This window comes from Pocillopora verrucosa, chromosome 10 (assembly GCF_036669915.1).
Source record: "Pocillopora verrucosa isolate sample1 chromosome 10, ASM3666991v2, whole genome shotgun sequence".
Taxonomy (NCBI): Eukaryota; Metazoa; Cnidaria; class Anthozoa; order Scleractinia; family Pocilloporidae; genus Pocillopora; species Pocillopora verrucosa.
In genome coordinates, this window is record NC_089321.1 from 17,674,989 (window position 1) to 17,692,455 (window position 17,467).

At 38.6% G+C, this 17,467-nt stretch overlaps 3 protein-coding genes across 3 annotated transcripts; 2 read left to right on the plus strand and 1 right to left on the minus strand.

Moving 5' to 3' along the window:
• Window positions 1–232: 232 nt before the first annotated feature.
• LOC131781388 (uncharacterized) lies at window positions 233–5,572 on the minus strand. Its single transcript, XM_059098034.2, has 8 exons — window positions 5,303–5,572; window positions 4,472–4,562; window positions 3,809–4,030; window positions 2,671–2,765; window positions 2,026–2,157; window positions 1,545–1,685; window positions 740–1,018; window positions 233–496 (listed from the first exon to the last, which is right to left on the minus strand). The coding sequence occupies exons 1-8, from the start codon at window positions 5,570–5,572 to the stop codon at window positions 233–235; spliced, it is 1,494 nt and encodes a 497-aa protein (XP_058954017.1).
• Window positions 5,573–6,498: 926 nt separating this feature from the next.
• Window positions 6,499–16,022, plus strand: LOC131781364 (rap guanine nucleotide exchange factor 1-like). The gene is made up of 8 exons (XM_059098008.2): window positions 6,499–6,679; window positions 6,858–6,955; window positions 7,804–7,927; window positions 8,130–8,224; window positions 8,466–8,597; window positions 8,691–8,831; window positions 14,952–15,239; window positions 15,771–16,022. Exons 1-8 carry the CDS (start codon window positions 6,499–6,501, stop codon window positions 16,020–16,022), a joined length of 1,311 nt encoding a protein of 436 aa, XP_058953991.2.
• Window positions 10,929–12,568, plus strand: LOC131781390 (alpha-1A adrenergic receptor-like). The gene has a single exon (XM_059098035.2). The coding sequence runs from the start codon at window positions 11,484–11,486 to the stop codon at window positions 12,531–12,533; it is 1,050 nt and encodes a 349-aa protein (XP_058954018.2). The 5' UTR covers window positions 10,929–11,483; the 3' UTR covers window positions 12,534–12,568.
• Window positions 16,023–17,467: the final 1,445 nt, after the last annotated feature.

Genomic DNA, 17,467 nt, shown 5'->3' on the forward strand with positions numbered 1-17,467 from the left:
TTTTAAAAAATTCAGATAAGAGGTTTATATAGCAGAGGTTATAAGTCCACTTGTGTGTTTGTTCCATGCATGATGTTAAGCTCAATGCATTGCAACCAGAACAGAAACAATTTCATTTAATTTCTTCTTGTTTTCTTGTTATATACTTGCAATTTTGAAACTTGTGCACCTTGGTAAAATTTTGATATATTAAAAATGCATCTATTTGCAATAAACATTTCATTCATTTAAATTATTTTTCAAAGTAGTGGCTGTTTTCAACTCTTACAACAATAGGAACATCGTCATATGTTGTGGAATGTGGCCTCTTTCTTCTCCTCACAATTTCATCAACAAGTTTCTTTTTATAAATTTTCCAGTCTCTATCCTCAGTGTAAGTCTTGAATGCTTGTTTGTGAGTTAGAAATGCTTGGTTCATTCCCTGTTTCATGGCCTCCAGGCTTTTTCCTCTCTCCTTTTTCATGAAGATGAGTTGACTAATCAGCAGACAGTGTACCTGTTGGACATTGAGGCCACAATTTTACTCTGACATTCATTTTTTTACACAGGAACAAGGTTTCTAGGGTACTAAAACTAAACTTTGGATATGTTTTATTGGTTTTTAACTGACCTACATGTTGATTGGACATTCTGTTTCCCATCACAGAATGAATCCAGTAGAAATATCCTAATCTTGCAACGGCTTACAAAGAGTTTTGAGCCATGCTATAGAATTTCCATCTGCCTCTAATTCACTCACCCTTCCAACTGAGATGATAAAAGTCTTCTTCAAATCCTCACCTACTCCAAAGAAGTCTCCTTTGCTTAACATATGTACACTGAGAAACTTTCTGACTACATGTTCCTTTACATTGTTGTCAATGTTGTTTTCATTAAAGTTAATGGGTGGTAACTTCAGCTGGATTTTACCAGAAGATGATTCTTTCTTGATCATTGTTATCTCTCTGACTACTCTACATTTTCCAGAATGAATGAAGTACACGTCATCAGCAGGTACGTCCATATCGCCCAGAATAACCTGAAATAAATAACAAATCAACAATGTTCTGTGTAGAGTAATTGTGGAGAACAACTCCTTGAAAAAACCCATCAGCCAACAGATAACCAACAGGCCACCAACATATAACTGACAGCTTACCAACAGGTTACCAATTGGCTATCACAAGTCGGCTGCTTAACGGTGGACTGTTGGCCAGCGGTTGACTGTTGGCCAACGGTCAACAGACTTGCAAAGGCCAATTGGTGATCTGTTGGTAGCCTGTCAGTTATACATCCGTGGTCGCATTTTGGGATATCGCTCAAAGTGCAAATTACAAATCACAAGCACGCTCTTAAAGCTGCTTCTGACACAGATGTCTCTCCATTCTCTCAGCTAAAAACTCAGTGGGTGCGCAAGGGAAGAAGGTATTGTGTTACTTTTGCTTTCAATTGTCCTTCATACTTCGTATTTGTAAATAGTCCCCCGTCCTTGTACTTCGTTCCTAAGTGTATGCCAAAATGCATTGAGGCGAGGCTGGTCTCACAGCTGACATAGCAGTACCTACCGTATTTGGAGGAAACTCTCTGATCTTTGTATGTGCAACTGTATTTCTGATTTCAGTTTTTTCCCACTCTTTGAGAATGGGTTGAGAATTAAGTACGGACAGTCTTCTCTCCCACTCGATCTGATGACTGTTTCTCAGGACCTGAAGAGGAAACAAACAAACCAAAAGCAAAGCCAATGAGTTACCTGAAAAAAGTGCCAAACCTACGCCAAAAAATTTTTTTCGGCCGTTGTCAAACTTTTTTTATATAAATATACTTCTGTCCTACGTCAGGCGGCTTGTGAACCTATCTTTAAAGGAATGGGTAGAAACAGGAAGGGATGAAATCATAATGAAAGCTGTTGATCACGATTGTAACAAAAGTGATTTCGTAATCTCTGGTTCTCTTTGCTGACTTTTTTTTACGAAACCGATGTGGTGGTTTGATTTTCTTTTTTCAATTTCTTAATTCAAGAAACAAAGGCTATGATAATTGGCTGACCTCATCAAAGTCAGGCTTGTCAACCCTCAGGAATTCCGAGTTTTCTTTGCATATGATGGTGGCTGTTCTCCTTATGTTATGAAGCAAAGCAAGCTCTCCGAAAGCATCTCCCTCTGCCATTTCTCCCACGACCTGTTATTAGGATAATTTCAATCATAATTAAGCAAGAAATCCGGCTTCTAAGAATATCACACAGAGTTAAGTACTCTGTCTGTAACCGGCGATTCGCTCTGACGAAGCTGCTAGCGCTCAACTCAGTTCAATTGATAAAACCAAAGTATCTTGCATCACCCCCCACCGGCGCATTACCGAAGTTTCTTAAAAAAATTACCTCCTTTAGTCATAAAAATTTGAGGTCAGACTTTGATCTCAGGTCTTCAGTCGTGTATAACCAAGGTTTTCCCCTTTTCCCAGTGTTTGATGAGGAAGTTAAAAATAATTTGTCATACTGCAGGGAGAATGGGACATCATTAGAGTGTTAAGTCAAGGGGTGGGAAGAGGGTCACCAGAGGAATACGACTTCGTCAGTGAAATAGCTTTTTGGATTGTATGAGCCTACAACAGAGGGATGGGGAAGTGACGGGGGGGGGGGGGGAGAGGGCATATATCCCGGTAATTTGATACTAAGAATTTCCCTTGACAGACCTGTTTATGTTGTTCACCAGTAAATTTGTCTTCTTCCATTCTTTCCACGATCACTGAACCGGACACAATAAAATAAAAAGAAACACCAACGTGTCCTAAAGAACAAACGCGGGGGTAAAGTACATCGTATATAAACAATTAACTTCTGTCTAGTTCAAAGCTATTAGTCTAAACGTACTAAGTTCAAAAGCAGATCTGACTGATGTTTAGAACACAAACTACACACTATTATATTATTTCGATTACGACAGACGAGAACAAATTGAAAATGATTTTTTGCGATGTCAATCAAGGCAAGAAAGAAATATTTAAGTAACAGTCAATCTGAGTTTTTCAACTGAGCACCTAGTAGCGAGTACGGATTAAAGGGGTTAGTGAATAACCAGGTGCCAAACAAAATGCTAATCCATCGAGTCTGTTTGGAGGAAAGCTCAGTTGAGTGAAAAAGTTAATTTCCGACGCTCCGTTCGTAACCCAAACGATGCCTGTTTTTGCCTTCCATTTGCATTATGACATACTCCAGGATGGAACTGGTTCCAGTGATTGTCATCTAAGCTTACGAGAGATTGTCGTGAAGAATTTTACGATACACTCGATGGCAAATACGTTGACAACTAAAAAACGCGATCAATGAATGATAAGACCTAATGCCTCTATGGAAAATGTTTGCACAGTTACATAATCAGTGGTATTCATGGTCGTTGTTTATGATAATTTTTTTCTTTCAGGAAAGCGTGGGTAGCTTCTGTCATATACCACGTGCAACTAATTGTGGTTATCATGTAAATGTGTACCGATGAAGCCGTTGGGTCTCATCGTTCATTACTGCCGAACTGTTGTTAGGTGTCAACGCTTTTGCAATCGTCAAAGCGATGAGGAAGCGCTAACGCTCGAAACGTCAGCATTGAAACTCTTTACGATGGCCAGTTTATGTTATCAACTCAACTGATAATACTTAATTACCCTGTTATACTCTCCCACCGACGCAGCACCACAGTTTCTTTAGAAACTTACCCCCTGTATACACAAAGGGTTATGAACTAAAGCAGAAGGGGAGCACTGATCCCCGAACAAAATTTCTATAAGTACCCTCCTTCCCTCCCCCGTGCCCCACGAGAGTCAATCACTTTACACTAACCTTGTTTTATGACCACCCTCCCTTTCTCAAACATGTCGTAGTACAATACTTTGGCTAGTTCCCTTTTGACGTACATAGGATAGCGGCCAAAGCATTTCAACTTTTTCACAACTTGCAAGACCACTTCGACTTCCTCTTCGGTCCTACTCCAGGACAGAGCTCTGAGTGTTTCCTTCACAGCCGGTGATAAAAAGCCACAAGACTGGACGTGAGATTTAAAAGCTTTAAGATAAAAAAGGGAAAGAATACTGATGGCAAATTAAAAACCAACTTTTCACTGATTTGAGAAATAAATAGTTCTTAAAATGGATCCTCCCTCTTGTTCGGAGATTTGTATCCGTCCAGGTATTTCTGAAAGCACCAACAGGCTTTGGATATCGGTTTCCTATTATACCTTGCGCTTAAACAGCATAAAATTAACTCTCTGCGAGGCCTTCCCTTCTTTGGTGAAAATCTTAAAAACATATTCAAACTTGAGCGTCATGTTGGACAAAAAAAAAATGAAAACAATTTTAAATTACGTTATCCTAGAGTTTGTACTCCAATAGATCATAGCCACTAACCAATCGCATGGCGCTTAATATATATAGGAATTTGGAGTAGTATTGGAAAGTGGGGGTATTTGAGCCTGAAATGTTGTTAACTACAGGCCAGCTAACTTACCATTAACGTTGAAACTCAGACGTCCTTCTCCGTCTTCGGGATTAGCAACAAATCCTCGAGCACGAGTATGGTCATCGGATTGACGTACTTCCTGTAACGGGAAAGTCAGCATGAAAATCAGACCATACGTGATTTAGGTCGATTGAGCCGTACAGCGCTGAGACTACTTAAATATATTGCTTTAAAAAAACCTGCCCAAAAACGATTTAATTTCTAGATTTGTTTCTTCTCACTTCTGTTAATAAAAATAAAAGGTTCCTTTTTCTGAAACTACGCGTTTGAGAAAAGGGTTGATTGGTGATGAATACATTCACGCCAAAAATTATGGCTGTCTCATACCTCCTTACTTTGTGAACAAACCAGCCATCGGCAATATGTACCAAATTATATTTTTGCACGAGTTAAGTCGCATTTCACGACTTTCAGCATAAATGTACATCGTTTCCCAATCGACCTGGAAACAGTGGACATGAAGAGCCAGCTCGTAGAATGTCCACTGATAACTGATCCCATTATTATTATTATTATTTTTTTTTTTTTGAGTGATTATATCATCAGGTATGTTCCTATTGAATCACTTTAAAGTACATTATCAGTGAGTTGGGTGTCAGGTGCCTTTAACTACCTGACTTAGCTCAGTGTGCAGATAAAGACACCCTAGCATTCAGATATTGCAGGATTACTACTAGTCTCGCTAACTGTGGAACTGGCTCCAAGTATTTTATAAAAATAGGCAAAAGAAAGTGTTTAGGTGGAACCACAACTGTCGGATGGCGTTGATCCGATAAATAAATTCTTTGTTGGCTTCAGACGCCGTGATTTGCAACTCACCTTCAGTACCGTGGACCATTTCCTTTGTTTGGTAATGGCCTTGGCAACTTTTTTAAAAGTAACTCCGCCACTTCTAGACTGGTTTGGCGGCACTGGTGCGGTCAGAGATGTTTCCGGTATTTCGTCGACGCTCGAGACTGGTTCGGCACTCGAGTCGTAATTTTCCTCGTCAAATTCCAGTAAAAGAAAGGGATTTTTGGCAACGCTCGTTTTTCGGTCATCAGTGATGGAAGACTTCTTTTTATGCATTGCAGTCTTGTTTTCTTTCATTCTAGAGCTGTTGCTTTGAAAAACAGGCGGTGACTACAATTCAGTTCTATCGTGGGAAAACGCAAGAAAGCCGGAAAATATCCCACAGAAAAAAGGACTCTTTAGTTCACGACAGCGTGTGAATTTAATTGGGTAATTTAGTATTATCAACTGAGTTGATAACGTAAATTGGCCACCGTAAAGATTTAAAAACCTGACACTTCGAGCGTTAGCCCTTCGCTCTCCCACCGACGCAGCACTACAGTTTCTTTAGAAACTTACCCCCTTTATCCACGTGAGTTTCATAGCAAGTTATTCAAAAACGCCAGAGCGGCCATTTTATGAACAGTCACTCAATCAGGTCTTTAAGAACGAGTAAAGTGTATACATGTCAGTCGCTGTTGTAAGGTCTTAGCTACAAATGTGGTTTTGGTGTTTATAATGATAGGGAAAAAAACGAACAAAAACGAAATCGACAGAATAACAAACTTACCCGGCTTTCAGATTCATTCCGAATTGTTTGCTAAGTTTCCCTTGAATGATTTTAACTTAATTATCGAATTCTAAAGTTTTGTGACGAACTTTAATGAGAGATGCCGTCAGTAGCTGGAAAAGAAACGCATAAAGAAGCTACACCAACAATTGAAAATGCATTTACTACTGAGGAAGTTGGCGCAAGGAGCGCTCAGGAGACACATAGTATCCTGAGATATCATCTGTAAGTTATCCATTGGTTTCACCTCAATGCTTAATCCGAATTTGATAAGAATTAAAAAATAAGTTGAACCAAGATGTCATACATGCGCGGGCTTTAGAATTTCAGTATGATTGTGCGCGCGCAATTACTGAGTTATGACGTAGTGCGCAGCTCACTGTTATATGTAGAGATTTTTTTGGAGAACTCTAATTGTCACTTAACATTCACAAACCTTAAGAGAGGTACAGATATGTCTACGGAAACAGAGCAGTCTAAACCGTCCCCGTTAGAAAGGTTCCGTCGCCTTGCTCGCTCCGTCCAGTCACAGAGTCGATGGACGAGAGCTTTGCAATCAAAAATTGCCGATGAACATAGTAAAGTGTTCCAGATCAATCAAGAGAGCGAGAAAGTTTTGTCTTTCAACAGCGGTGGTAATCAAACTTTCGTGTTTGCCTTCATTGGTCTTTGTTCACCTGTTGTTCTATGAATACCGTGTCATTTTCTTAGCTCATTAAAGATACTGTATTGAAAATTCACAGTCCATGGAATATGCTGATCCGGGGACAACATCGCAGACTAAATACAAACTTTCTTCCTATTTGTTTTCAGCATTTAAATCTCCGATTCACCTGAGTAGCAGCTTATCCAAGAAGGCTAAACAAATTCTGTTCAAACCCTCGTGCCAAAGGAGAGAAGAGGAAATAAAGGTACTGACAGGAATAGTCTTAATTCTTGCATCTTACCTCTGCGCGAGGTTATGATTTACTAATTTTCTCCCTAATCTCCATGTCGTCCTGTTGGATAAAATTAAGATGTTTCAAACGAGGCCCAATAAATACTGTATTTGGTTAACTAATCTTCAGTGCTTTTTCCGATCTATAATTTTTCCAGAAACAGTAATTTAAGATAAAACAACACGATCAAACAGTAGTTTTGAGGCCTCAAACAAAAATATATGTCCCACAATTGATTTTATCGGAAACATTCCAAAACCTATGTTTTTTTTTAGCTTACTTCAGTCACTTTCCCCATGCGTTATGAAAATGCCACTGCTTATGGATTTTATTTCATGCCATTGTCTGCTTTCTTTGATAGATTGTAAGGTGTTTCCTTAAAAAAATTGCAAAGATTGAGAACGTGATTAGTAATTGTGAGAAACTTCGACAAATGAGCTTGTGTTTCCCATAATGACTGGAACGTGCACATCAAAAGTCCTAAATTGATTAAAAAGTTAAGATCACTTCTGTAAAAATGACAATCGAGGGATATAAACAAATTTTAAATTTTATGATAGTGCACCTTTGTGTGCGATGTTCGTGTATGGTATGTCAGCTGGAAATTGCAAAATATCGTATTAGTACAATATGTTGGCATCCATAAACATTTCGGTTGAACTGTATGTATTGGTGGACAATTCAGTCAATGTCAAAACTGCGCGCTCCGAACAAATGACTCACCCAGATTAGGAAAAAATGAAGGCGCAAGATACAATGTAGCCTAGCTGAGAGGTATCAGTAGATACTAATAGATTGGAATCGACACTTTGATTTCGCAGGTTATCTTCGGCATTGTGGATAAGCTAAAATGTTTCAGTCGTTACACACCACTCATCAAACGCGAGATCGCAAAAGTTGTATATTTTCAACAGTTTGAGGATGGAAGAGTGATCGTCAAACAAGGTGAGTGTCCCAGTGTATTCTGGGGCTGAAAACTTACTACTAGTCATTTCGGTTCGCAAAAGTTATCTTGGTTGAAATTAAGCAGTAGACAACGACTCCAGAAAGTCTCACTTTTCAGTTGATAATGAAGATTGAAAATAATTAGACTGCAGAATTACAGAAGTTTATCGGCTGTCACAAATCGCTGTTCTATTTGACACAGGCCAACCAGGAAGGTCCATGTATTTCATCTTGAGGGGAACTGTATTTGTTCAAGTGGCAGAGACAGATAAAATCACAGGACTCCGCATGAAACAGGTCTTTGAAGTAGAAACTAGTTTTTGAATTTATCACAAAATTAACATATGTTAATAAATATGGACAGCAGATAGAAATGCACGCACTGACATGAGTATTTGTTCAGTCACATTAAGAAGGATCAAGGTTCTTATGAAAGAGTTTCATAAGTTAACTTTGGAAGCCATGAAGGCGTAGCATATCCTTGTTATCTTGAAATTGTTGGAACTGCAGTCATAAAATTATGGATGCTATATTTCAGATCGTGAGAGAGATGTTCGCTGGAGACTCGTTTGGAGAGCTAGCACTGCTACACGACATAACAAGGGCAGCGACCGTCATATGCAAAGGGACGGTTGAGTTCCTGACGATAGACAAACCAGATTTTGATATGGTATACACTTGCCCTTACAATTTTTACATTCTCTCACAAATAATTATTGAGCTTTACCAAGTTCACGCAAAAACATTTCTCTGTGGTCTGTAGGTTTTAAAAAGGAGTTATCAGCAGGAATGGGAGACTAAGATGTCTTTGTTGACATCTTCGCCATGCTTTAAAGACCGTTCGCCCAAAGAGTTGCAACAAGCGAATTCTGCAGCTAAACTAGTGGAGTACCCTGCAAACACGGTAAGTAAAAGATAAAAAAATCGCTACCCAGTAGACAATAATTGTTAGAGCGAGACAGACTACGCGGGATAACGAGCTTGACGTCAAAATGTGTGGCCAACAGATCGTCTTGGAGAGCGAGGCTAAAAAGGTCCGTGAAAGGAAACCTCTGAATTTGAAACTACACATGAAACTAAAACCAGCACCTTTATAGCACTCTTTAAGTAGCATTCTTACTATCACCAAGTCAGGGGTGGTTTTTTGAAAACAAAAATTATGACATTTTATGCCGGAGGTATTTGCAGCCATGCAAATGCCCGTAAATTGGAACCTCAGATGATTATTTGTTTAATGATATGAGTTTCATCGACTTTAAGCCTTCAGGTTATTCTAGCTGGATCATTTACATTCTTGCTATCCATTTCCCTATGATCAATCAGTCTCCATACTGCAGGAGGGTATATTTTGTGTTAATGAAAAAAGTCCGCAAACAATCTGCAGCCAAATAGCGTGGTTTACGATTCTGTTCTTTCAATTCAGTCGCCCTGCACCATGCACAACTTCTGCAACTGATGTGAATGATACTACACTAGACTCGCTCATGTTCATGAAGTTTTTTTAGGTGGCACTATTACTGTGCTAAAATCATTGCGCAATTAAGTTGCTCTTCACTTGGTGACTGTAGTTCGATGGCAACAGCCAAAAGGCAAACGAAATCAGAAGCAATTCGGCGGACCATGCTTCACCACCGCATCAATGATAACCACACGTTACCACACGTCTCGTGTAAATTATACTTTAAAAAATTTAAGCTTGCTTCTTTAAAACTTATAATGTCAAAAATCATATTGAATAATAAAAAATTGAATGAAAAAGCCAAATAACTAAATTTAATATCGTGAATAACTTGGGCAGTTCAAGTATTTTATCTGCAATAGGATTTCACTCTCCGCTGAGCGTGGGCCAGTATATCTTAATTAAGTGCTGTTGGAACTTCAGAGAAAGTTAATGACATGTACAGGTTATGCACTAAAGAGGTTATTCACTGTCTACGAACGGTGGCGGAAGTTTATCGTTCCTTTCCCTATTTTCACGTGAAGATTCTCGGAATGGAAACATACGACAATTTTTCTTTCACATTTTGTGTTTTAATATTTAGAATTTTGAACCCTATGTAATTTGTACGTATTGAGATTTTAAAGTAAATGATTTCATATATGTTTGATATAAAAAAAACGCATTTACTGCTGTTCTCACTCAACTCAGTGATGGAAATGGAAGCAACAAAGTGATTCGATTGAAATTTTAAAAATATAAACCGAGTGCGATCAAAACGTACGTGAATACGAGTCGAGTGTTATCACGTGAACTAAACTGAGAGAAACCTGTCAAGTTTTCCCTTCCTCACCAATAATTTTTAATTTTTGTAGTCTTTAAAGCCATGGCCAGAGTCGTGGGTATTAGTACAGACTAATAAAAGATTCAAAAGAGGAAAGTCAGTTTGTGGTTTGCGAGAATTTCCTGAGTCCGAATTGCGGACAAGACACTTTTATCACAAAAGAGAGGGTTTTTGTTTTATTTTATTTTATTTTCGGCGTGGTTTGGATCGACCGAATTTCTTTGTTTACAAAAGGAAGTCTGCCGTCGATGTGAATATAGCTGGTGATGTACGCCAACGCTGACTGACAAACGTAAAATCTTTTGAAATCTAAATACAGTCATTAACGTTGGCTAACTCTTACTTTACCCACCAAAATATTAATTAGTTACGCGACTATCACCAATATCATTATTGTTAAATTTTTTTCTTTTTGTTGTGCTGTGAAGTGAGTGCGAGCGTCGATTACGAGGTTTCATTTTGGATTCGGTTTTGAAAAATTTATTTACAAATGTAATTTTATTAAGATTCTTTTCATTTCCTCCTTCATGTTCTCCTTTAATACGGGTACTGATTTTTAATCTTCATGCCGCGTTTTTGTTCAAAGCTTCTGTGATATTCTGTCTTTGTTCTGTAATATAATAGTTGTCGTATAAAGGCTAAAACACAACATGTTATTAACTTGCCCTAAAGTGATTGACTACGTTGTCGTAAGTGGTGACAGGACGCCAAGAGAACTCAATATAATACCATGGCGTTCCGTCTCAAGTTATTTTGTGTGTTACCATCTGAACAAATAGAAACCATGTCATAATGTAAAGTGCTATCGCATCAAGTTAAAAATTTCATTTTGATAAATTCCGAAAGTGCGTGGAGTAACAGGATCTGGAACTTCCACGTTACGGAACCAGTCTGTTGTTTTAATGCCTTCTTTTTCCGTTTAATTTCAAGTTTTAATTTGGATGGGTACGAGTCGCAGGAACTCCGCCTACTATGGCGTGAGTGGGAGCCTTTATTTGCTTTCCACCTGTCTTTTCAAAGGACACAAAGAAACTCGCAACCACACTGGCTTAGCGTCCTCTAAACTGTTATCAGTTCAGCTTGTATTCTTGGCCACTTTTAAAACACTTAGGTTTGACACGCTGATCGATTCAAATTCTCCTTGACAAAAATGAAATTCGCTTGTGGTTATATTCGAATTTTGACCTGAAACGTGGATATTTAGCATCATGACATTTCGTTTTGAAGAACCATAGTATCGATAATTTTTTTCCGGAAGAACTCAAGGCACGCCGATGGCTCCTGCTACTAACATCACATCAACGGCTATGAATCAAATGGATTGCCGAGAGCCGACCATGAAGCCATTTGTCGCCCAGTCGTGCTTTCTCATTTTCATAGCCATCATAACACTTTTAGGAAACATCTCAGTTTGCTTGACGGTATTTCTCAATAACAATCTGCATACTTTCACCAGCTACCTCGTCGCTTCACTGGCTTGTTCAGACTTAATGGTTGCTACCCTCTCGCTACCATTTCGGATCCATCAAACAATTCATAACACCCAGTGGTGCCTTAGTGAATCTGCCTGCTTGTTTTGGATTTGGGCAGACTTACTCTGTTGCTGTGCCTCGATAGGAAATCTAGCATTGATAAGCGTCGATCGGTTTTTAGCCACCAAGTATCCTCTGAGATATCACCAAATAGTGACTTGTAGGACTTCTTGGTTGATGTTATCGTCTGTGTGGATCTATTCGATAGTCGTGGCATCCTCTGGTTTAATCAACTGGACTCCCCTTGCTGGGAAGCTCGTAGGCATCAACAACGGCTGCTACAAGCCCGATCCTTATTATTACACGTTTGCAGCAATTGTTGGTTTTTTCGTTCCTCTCGTGGTGATAATGTGCGCTTACTGTTACATTTTCAAGATCGCCATGGAACACTTCCGCGCCATCTCGAGACTAACCGTTCCCGTTATGCCTCATGTGTCAAATAGCAATGAAAATCATCAAGCCTTGTACAAACAGCAACTTAAAGCCACGAAAACTCTAGCTATAGTGGTTGGCGCCTTTGTTGTTTGCTGGTTACCAACTTTCATAATTCTGTTGGTCAAAACATGGTGCCGGTCATGTTTAAATAGTCAACAGAATCCTGAATTGAGCGGTGTATTTTCTGTTATTAATGTGGCATTTGTCTATACTCTGCCGAATATTAACTCCGCCATCAATCCTTTCATCTACGTTGTTTTTAGTAAGGATCTGAGACGGGCGTGTATTAAGACTTTCAGATCGCTTTATCAAGAACTGTGTGAAATAAGGACGGCGACAAGACAGTCGAATTTTTAGTAAAGTTTACACTTATAAGGTCTATATTTTTTTCACTCGATGAAGAATAAAGATATTAAAGTTTGTTGCTAGCGGCTCAATATATATGACGTGAAATTCAGAGTGTAATTATCACCTTTCGGATATAATATCCTTTTAAGATTAAGATCTATTTTGAGATCGCAGTTCTCAGGAGGCTGGTACCTCTAGGATCAGCTTTCATATGCCGTAAAATTGTATCACTCTTTGGGAAGATTTCCTCTACTTTCGGTTGGCAGTACTTTCAGAAGTTTATGCTAATTTTATCAATCTGCATAATTTTTCAATATGTTGTTTCTCTTTCAGTTCTGCGACCGCCAAAATATTCCTTACCTGATTCTCGCCGTTTTCATGATACCTTATCCTGTGAGGCACTTAGCTCTCTTATTCCCCTCACTGTTGCGCTAACATCTAATCTATATTCAAATGCATGGCAAAACATACACAAAATTAGGAGTCATTACAGAACGAAAAAGGCGGCACTTTGTTGTAGTCCTCACGATTTATTGATACGAAATTCACCAGAAATCCGTAGACGATCAGTAAGAGTGTTCCCAAGGAACTATTTGGTCCTAGCCATGTTAATATCGAAGGATCATTTCCCTGTGATATAGCAGTATCTGAGAGGGAAAAAAACACTCTCTAGTATCTCTGGTGTAAATTTCGTAATAAAGCAGACACGTGTGTCGGGAATAATTGTGTTGCTGACTATTTGGAATTGAAATCGTTGCCATTTTTTCCCTTTTGTACTGAATATTCTTCTCAATCATGATAGTACATCTCTTTTGAGCACCACCTTCTTAGAGTTGCAATGCATTTTGAATGGAGTTATCAGGAGTTATGGTGAAAACATGTGGAGATCAATCGACCCAACGATGGAGTTGTTTACATTGAGTTCCCGTTTAACCATGAACGAATGAAATACACTCATACTTGTCGCCAACGAAACGGTTAGACCGAGGAATAAGACTTCGTCCCTGTTTTATTTTGTGTTTGCTTTTGTTTAATTTAATTTTTTTAACGAATAAAGTCGTTCAAGACTTAATCAAACCAATAGGTTTAGAAAGCCGTGCCGAAATCAAGTTGATTGTCATTTTCTTTCGAAGCGATAGCATGACTTTCTCGTCTTAGTTTTCACCGGCGCTGATCAAAAACTAAAGACATAAAAAAGTGCAAAGCCGAGCTATTCTCAAATTTTTTTTATCTCTGACTTCAATTCGCAGAACATTTTTTAATCACGGTTAAAACGACAAAGACAACAAATAACACTGAATAATACAGCAGATAACCTTCGTGTTCAGTTTCATTTTGATAAACTTCAACATGAAGCAAGTTTTATCTATTGATGAATTAATTCACGATAAAATTAACAGTACCCATTCTTAGAGTTTTCATACATGGTGTAAGAAATGAATCACAGAAAAGCCCTTACGTTGTTTAAAGCCACGCTCAGTTACAAAAGGTAACTGAGCCCTAAAATCTTGGATCGCTTGCTGACGATCGTGTTTCCTTTCGGGAATCCAGAATAAATGTAGTGGGAAATTTTCACAAATTCACCGAATAAAACAAAGAAAGGGACCTGGTTATCCTGGAAATGAGTTCTGAAATCATTCCAAACAGCATTATCTCGTTTATAAGTGCACAACTAACGCAAATCCTAGGTGTTTTGATCACGACGGGAAAACCAGCGAAATAACGTTCTGAACTTGATGGGGAGAGCGGTAACGCTAACACCGGAAGTCGAAATAGAGTCGTGTCCAGATTATCCGAGCGCTTTCCCGTTCTGAAATGACGTTCCCGTCCGGCGCACCGCTCTCGAGTCCAATCGGTCTATGGCTCAAGAAAACGATTGGGTTTAGTTATGCTGGTCTGATTGGCTCTCAAACGAAGGCAGATTTAAGCATCTGATAGGAAAATGTTTTTTTGTCATGCAAATAAAAATAACATCATGAGAAAAGTTTTTGGTGCGTTCCTTTTGTAAGAGAGGGTCTTGATGAATGCGAAAAATATCTTTTTGACTGCTCACTTTTCATCCGTATGCTTTTATACTCAGATAGGTTACCCAAAGTTTATCATGTAGGTAATTGTTAAAATACATGGCGCGAGTTTCTAACACTTTTAGCATTTAAAACAGATTAAAATTTCTCTGTTGAAAAACGTCTTATTGTTACTGTCTCACCATTCAGTATTTTTTTCGTCTCTATTTGAATTTTAGCGGTGCCTACCAATCACTTGTCGCCGATTAGACTATCATTCTGTTAGTTTAAGAGTCTTTTCGACTACCCAGGATCCTTTGCCTTGTACCTTATCTGTAGACAAGAGTCTTCAGCAAGGTTAGGTTAAGGTTAAGTGATTTCACACAGACAGACCAAGCTAATGTTGCAAATTTACTTTCCCCAGGTGATTCTTCGAGACGCAGGAAACCCAGGGGAATGTATTTACTTTATAAGATCTGGTCAATGCCAGGTGGTGCGAGAAATGACTCTTGTACGAAGAACGCCTCCGTTAGCAAAAAGAAGGCTCATTTTACCACCATTGGAAGCTGAAGGCGATAACAGCCACATCTTCAAAATCAAAAGTTACGATTACGTTAGAAAGCATTTCCTCGTTGTTTGTCTCTTTGGTAAAGGGGATTACTTCGGTGTTGGAGAAGATTTCACTAAAATGAGCATTATATCAGTTAATAAGGTAAGAAAGTATATGTGGGTGAACGTAAAAATCGCGGCGAGTGGTGACGGAGCTGTATTGCGAAGGAGCAAAGTGCTTTAATTTGAAGTTAGGAAATAAAGCTATTTTCGTTTGAGTGTCGAAAGTAGTCCGAGATTGCATTGGTTGTATTTTATTTCGCCCTTTCATTGATCCTCAAAACTCGCCCCTCCATCAATCAGTTGCAAAATAAAACCCTTGTTTTCTCGCGCATGGGCAGTTTGGTTTTTTTACGCTTATTGCCTCTTGAAGGTGTTTTCTTTCTTCGATTGGTCCTCGTGATTACATCGGTTTTGGTTTTGCGACACTCAATCAAAAAGCGCTCGATATTCTTCGCTCTATATATGTCTTGAATTCATGTCCCAGTTTCACGCATTCCGTTTTGTCCAAATGAAACAATGAATTGATTAAAACGAAGCCACTGTCTTCACGTGGCACACATTTCTCTCTTGATATCAAACCCCGCTGCTAATGATCAAAATTTTGAACACTTCATTAAACTGACCATTTTAGGTGGAAATCGTTTTGGTTCCAAGACATGTAATGGCTAAACACGAGAAAGGACGCATATTAGAGGAGATGAAGGATAAACTCAACAAACAACTGCCCTCGAGGAGAGAGGTTTTTCGTAGTTTTGTGGCAGGGGAAAAATGGCGACATTACAAGTTAGACATACGGAATGAACTACGGACCAAGAAATGGCTGTTGAACCCAACAAAATTACAGGATGTACCCTACTCAATCCAAGAGCAACACTTGTATTAACATTTTTTTAAATTCACTTAAACGAGAAGCGTTTACAAGTTATAACCTTAGATTGATAAATCGAATTAATCTTTTAAATAGTATTTGACAATACGAGTCATTTGGGATAATTTTCCTCAATATGATTCAATTTCCAATACGATGAAAATAAATTTAGTGGATTATGTTGATCGGATCTCGCTTTCTTCACACTGTTAATAAAAAACAACTTAACGAGGTCAGCAAAACAATGCTTTTTGAAAGTTTGGACTAAGTTTAAAACTTTTGCCACAAATACAATGTAACTGCAGCTTATTTCTAGGGATGGCTTCGCATTCCAATCACGGATTCCTTATGCCTTGGATCCAGGCCTGCTAGGGCTCATACTCAGACCCCCCTCGTCCCGAGGCGAAGAAACACTGCATGCTCCGAACTATTTCCAGTTGCGAAAGTTTGCTTGACACAAAAAGGGATGAGACCAGGGAAGCCTATGTTACACTTTTTGTCGCCCAAGCGCTTGCGCTCAAAAACAATTAGAGAACGACTAAAGGGAATAATATTGGTGGCTTTCGGCGGCTATTGAAGTGGAAAATTTTTGTTCTTTCTCTATTGTCAATGCGTTTAGAAAATCTTATATAATTTCAGATGAGGGAAATCTTGAAACTTAATAAAGACTCAGTTTTTTTTTGATACAAAGGATTTCAAGGGCCCAAGACATATTTAAGATTGTTCGATTCAAAGTTTCTTCCCGTCATAATGTAAGAGAATTTTGATTGATTGACCTGTGATGACATCACCACGATGGATTGATCCACAGTAGTCAGGGAAACTGATGTAGAGGTTTGCATCTTTTCTTGTCACCTTTATTTTCTTCTGGTTTTCAAGGTAAGCTTGGTTTGTTGCGTCTGAAGTAAATATCAACTAAATATTATGACGTATGAAGTGTTTTTTAAGCAACTGTTTATAACAGGTGCTGAGCAGAACGCACGGGTTGTTTACCTGTCATACGAATTTTTCAGGGATTGTCGACCGTTCAGTAGGATTGATCTGTTATTTTCTTGATTAATGTGAATGAAGATGATTTTCAATTGGCTGTAGTCTTCGTAAGGTGAAATTTCTATATAAATATTTTAGAAAGACTTGAAAAAGTTTTGAAAAAATTCTCTGCTGCATGAGTCTGTCTTCATGGCATCAGAAAGTATTAGTCAATTTGTTATTCATTGAGCAAGGATATGAATAAAACTTCAAACGTGATTTTCCTTTTTTCCTCGTCGAAAATTTGATTATTCGCCGACTGAAGCGGTTCTCTGAATTATAGCCACCTTTTTCCAGGTCCACTGACGGTCTACGTAGCAGTCAAGTAATATTTATGAATCATTTCTGGGTTTTTACATTCGCCTGCGCAATTTTCATAATCGTACACTCTGCGCCGAACTGGGGCCCACTGCCCAATGAATATTTCCAAG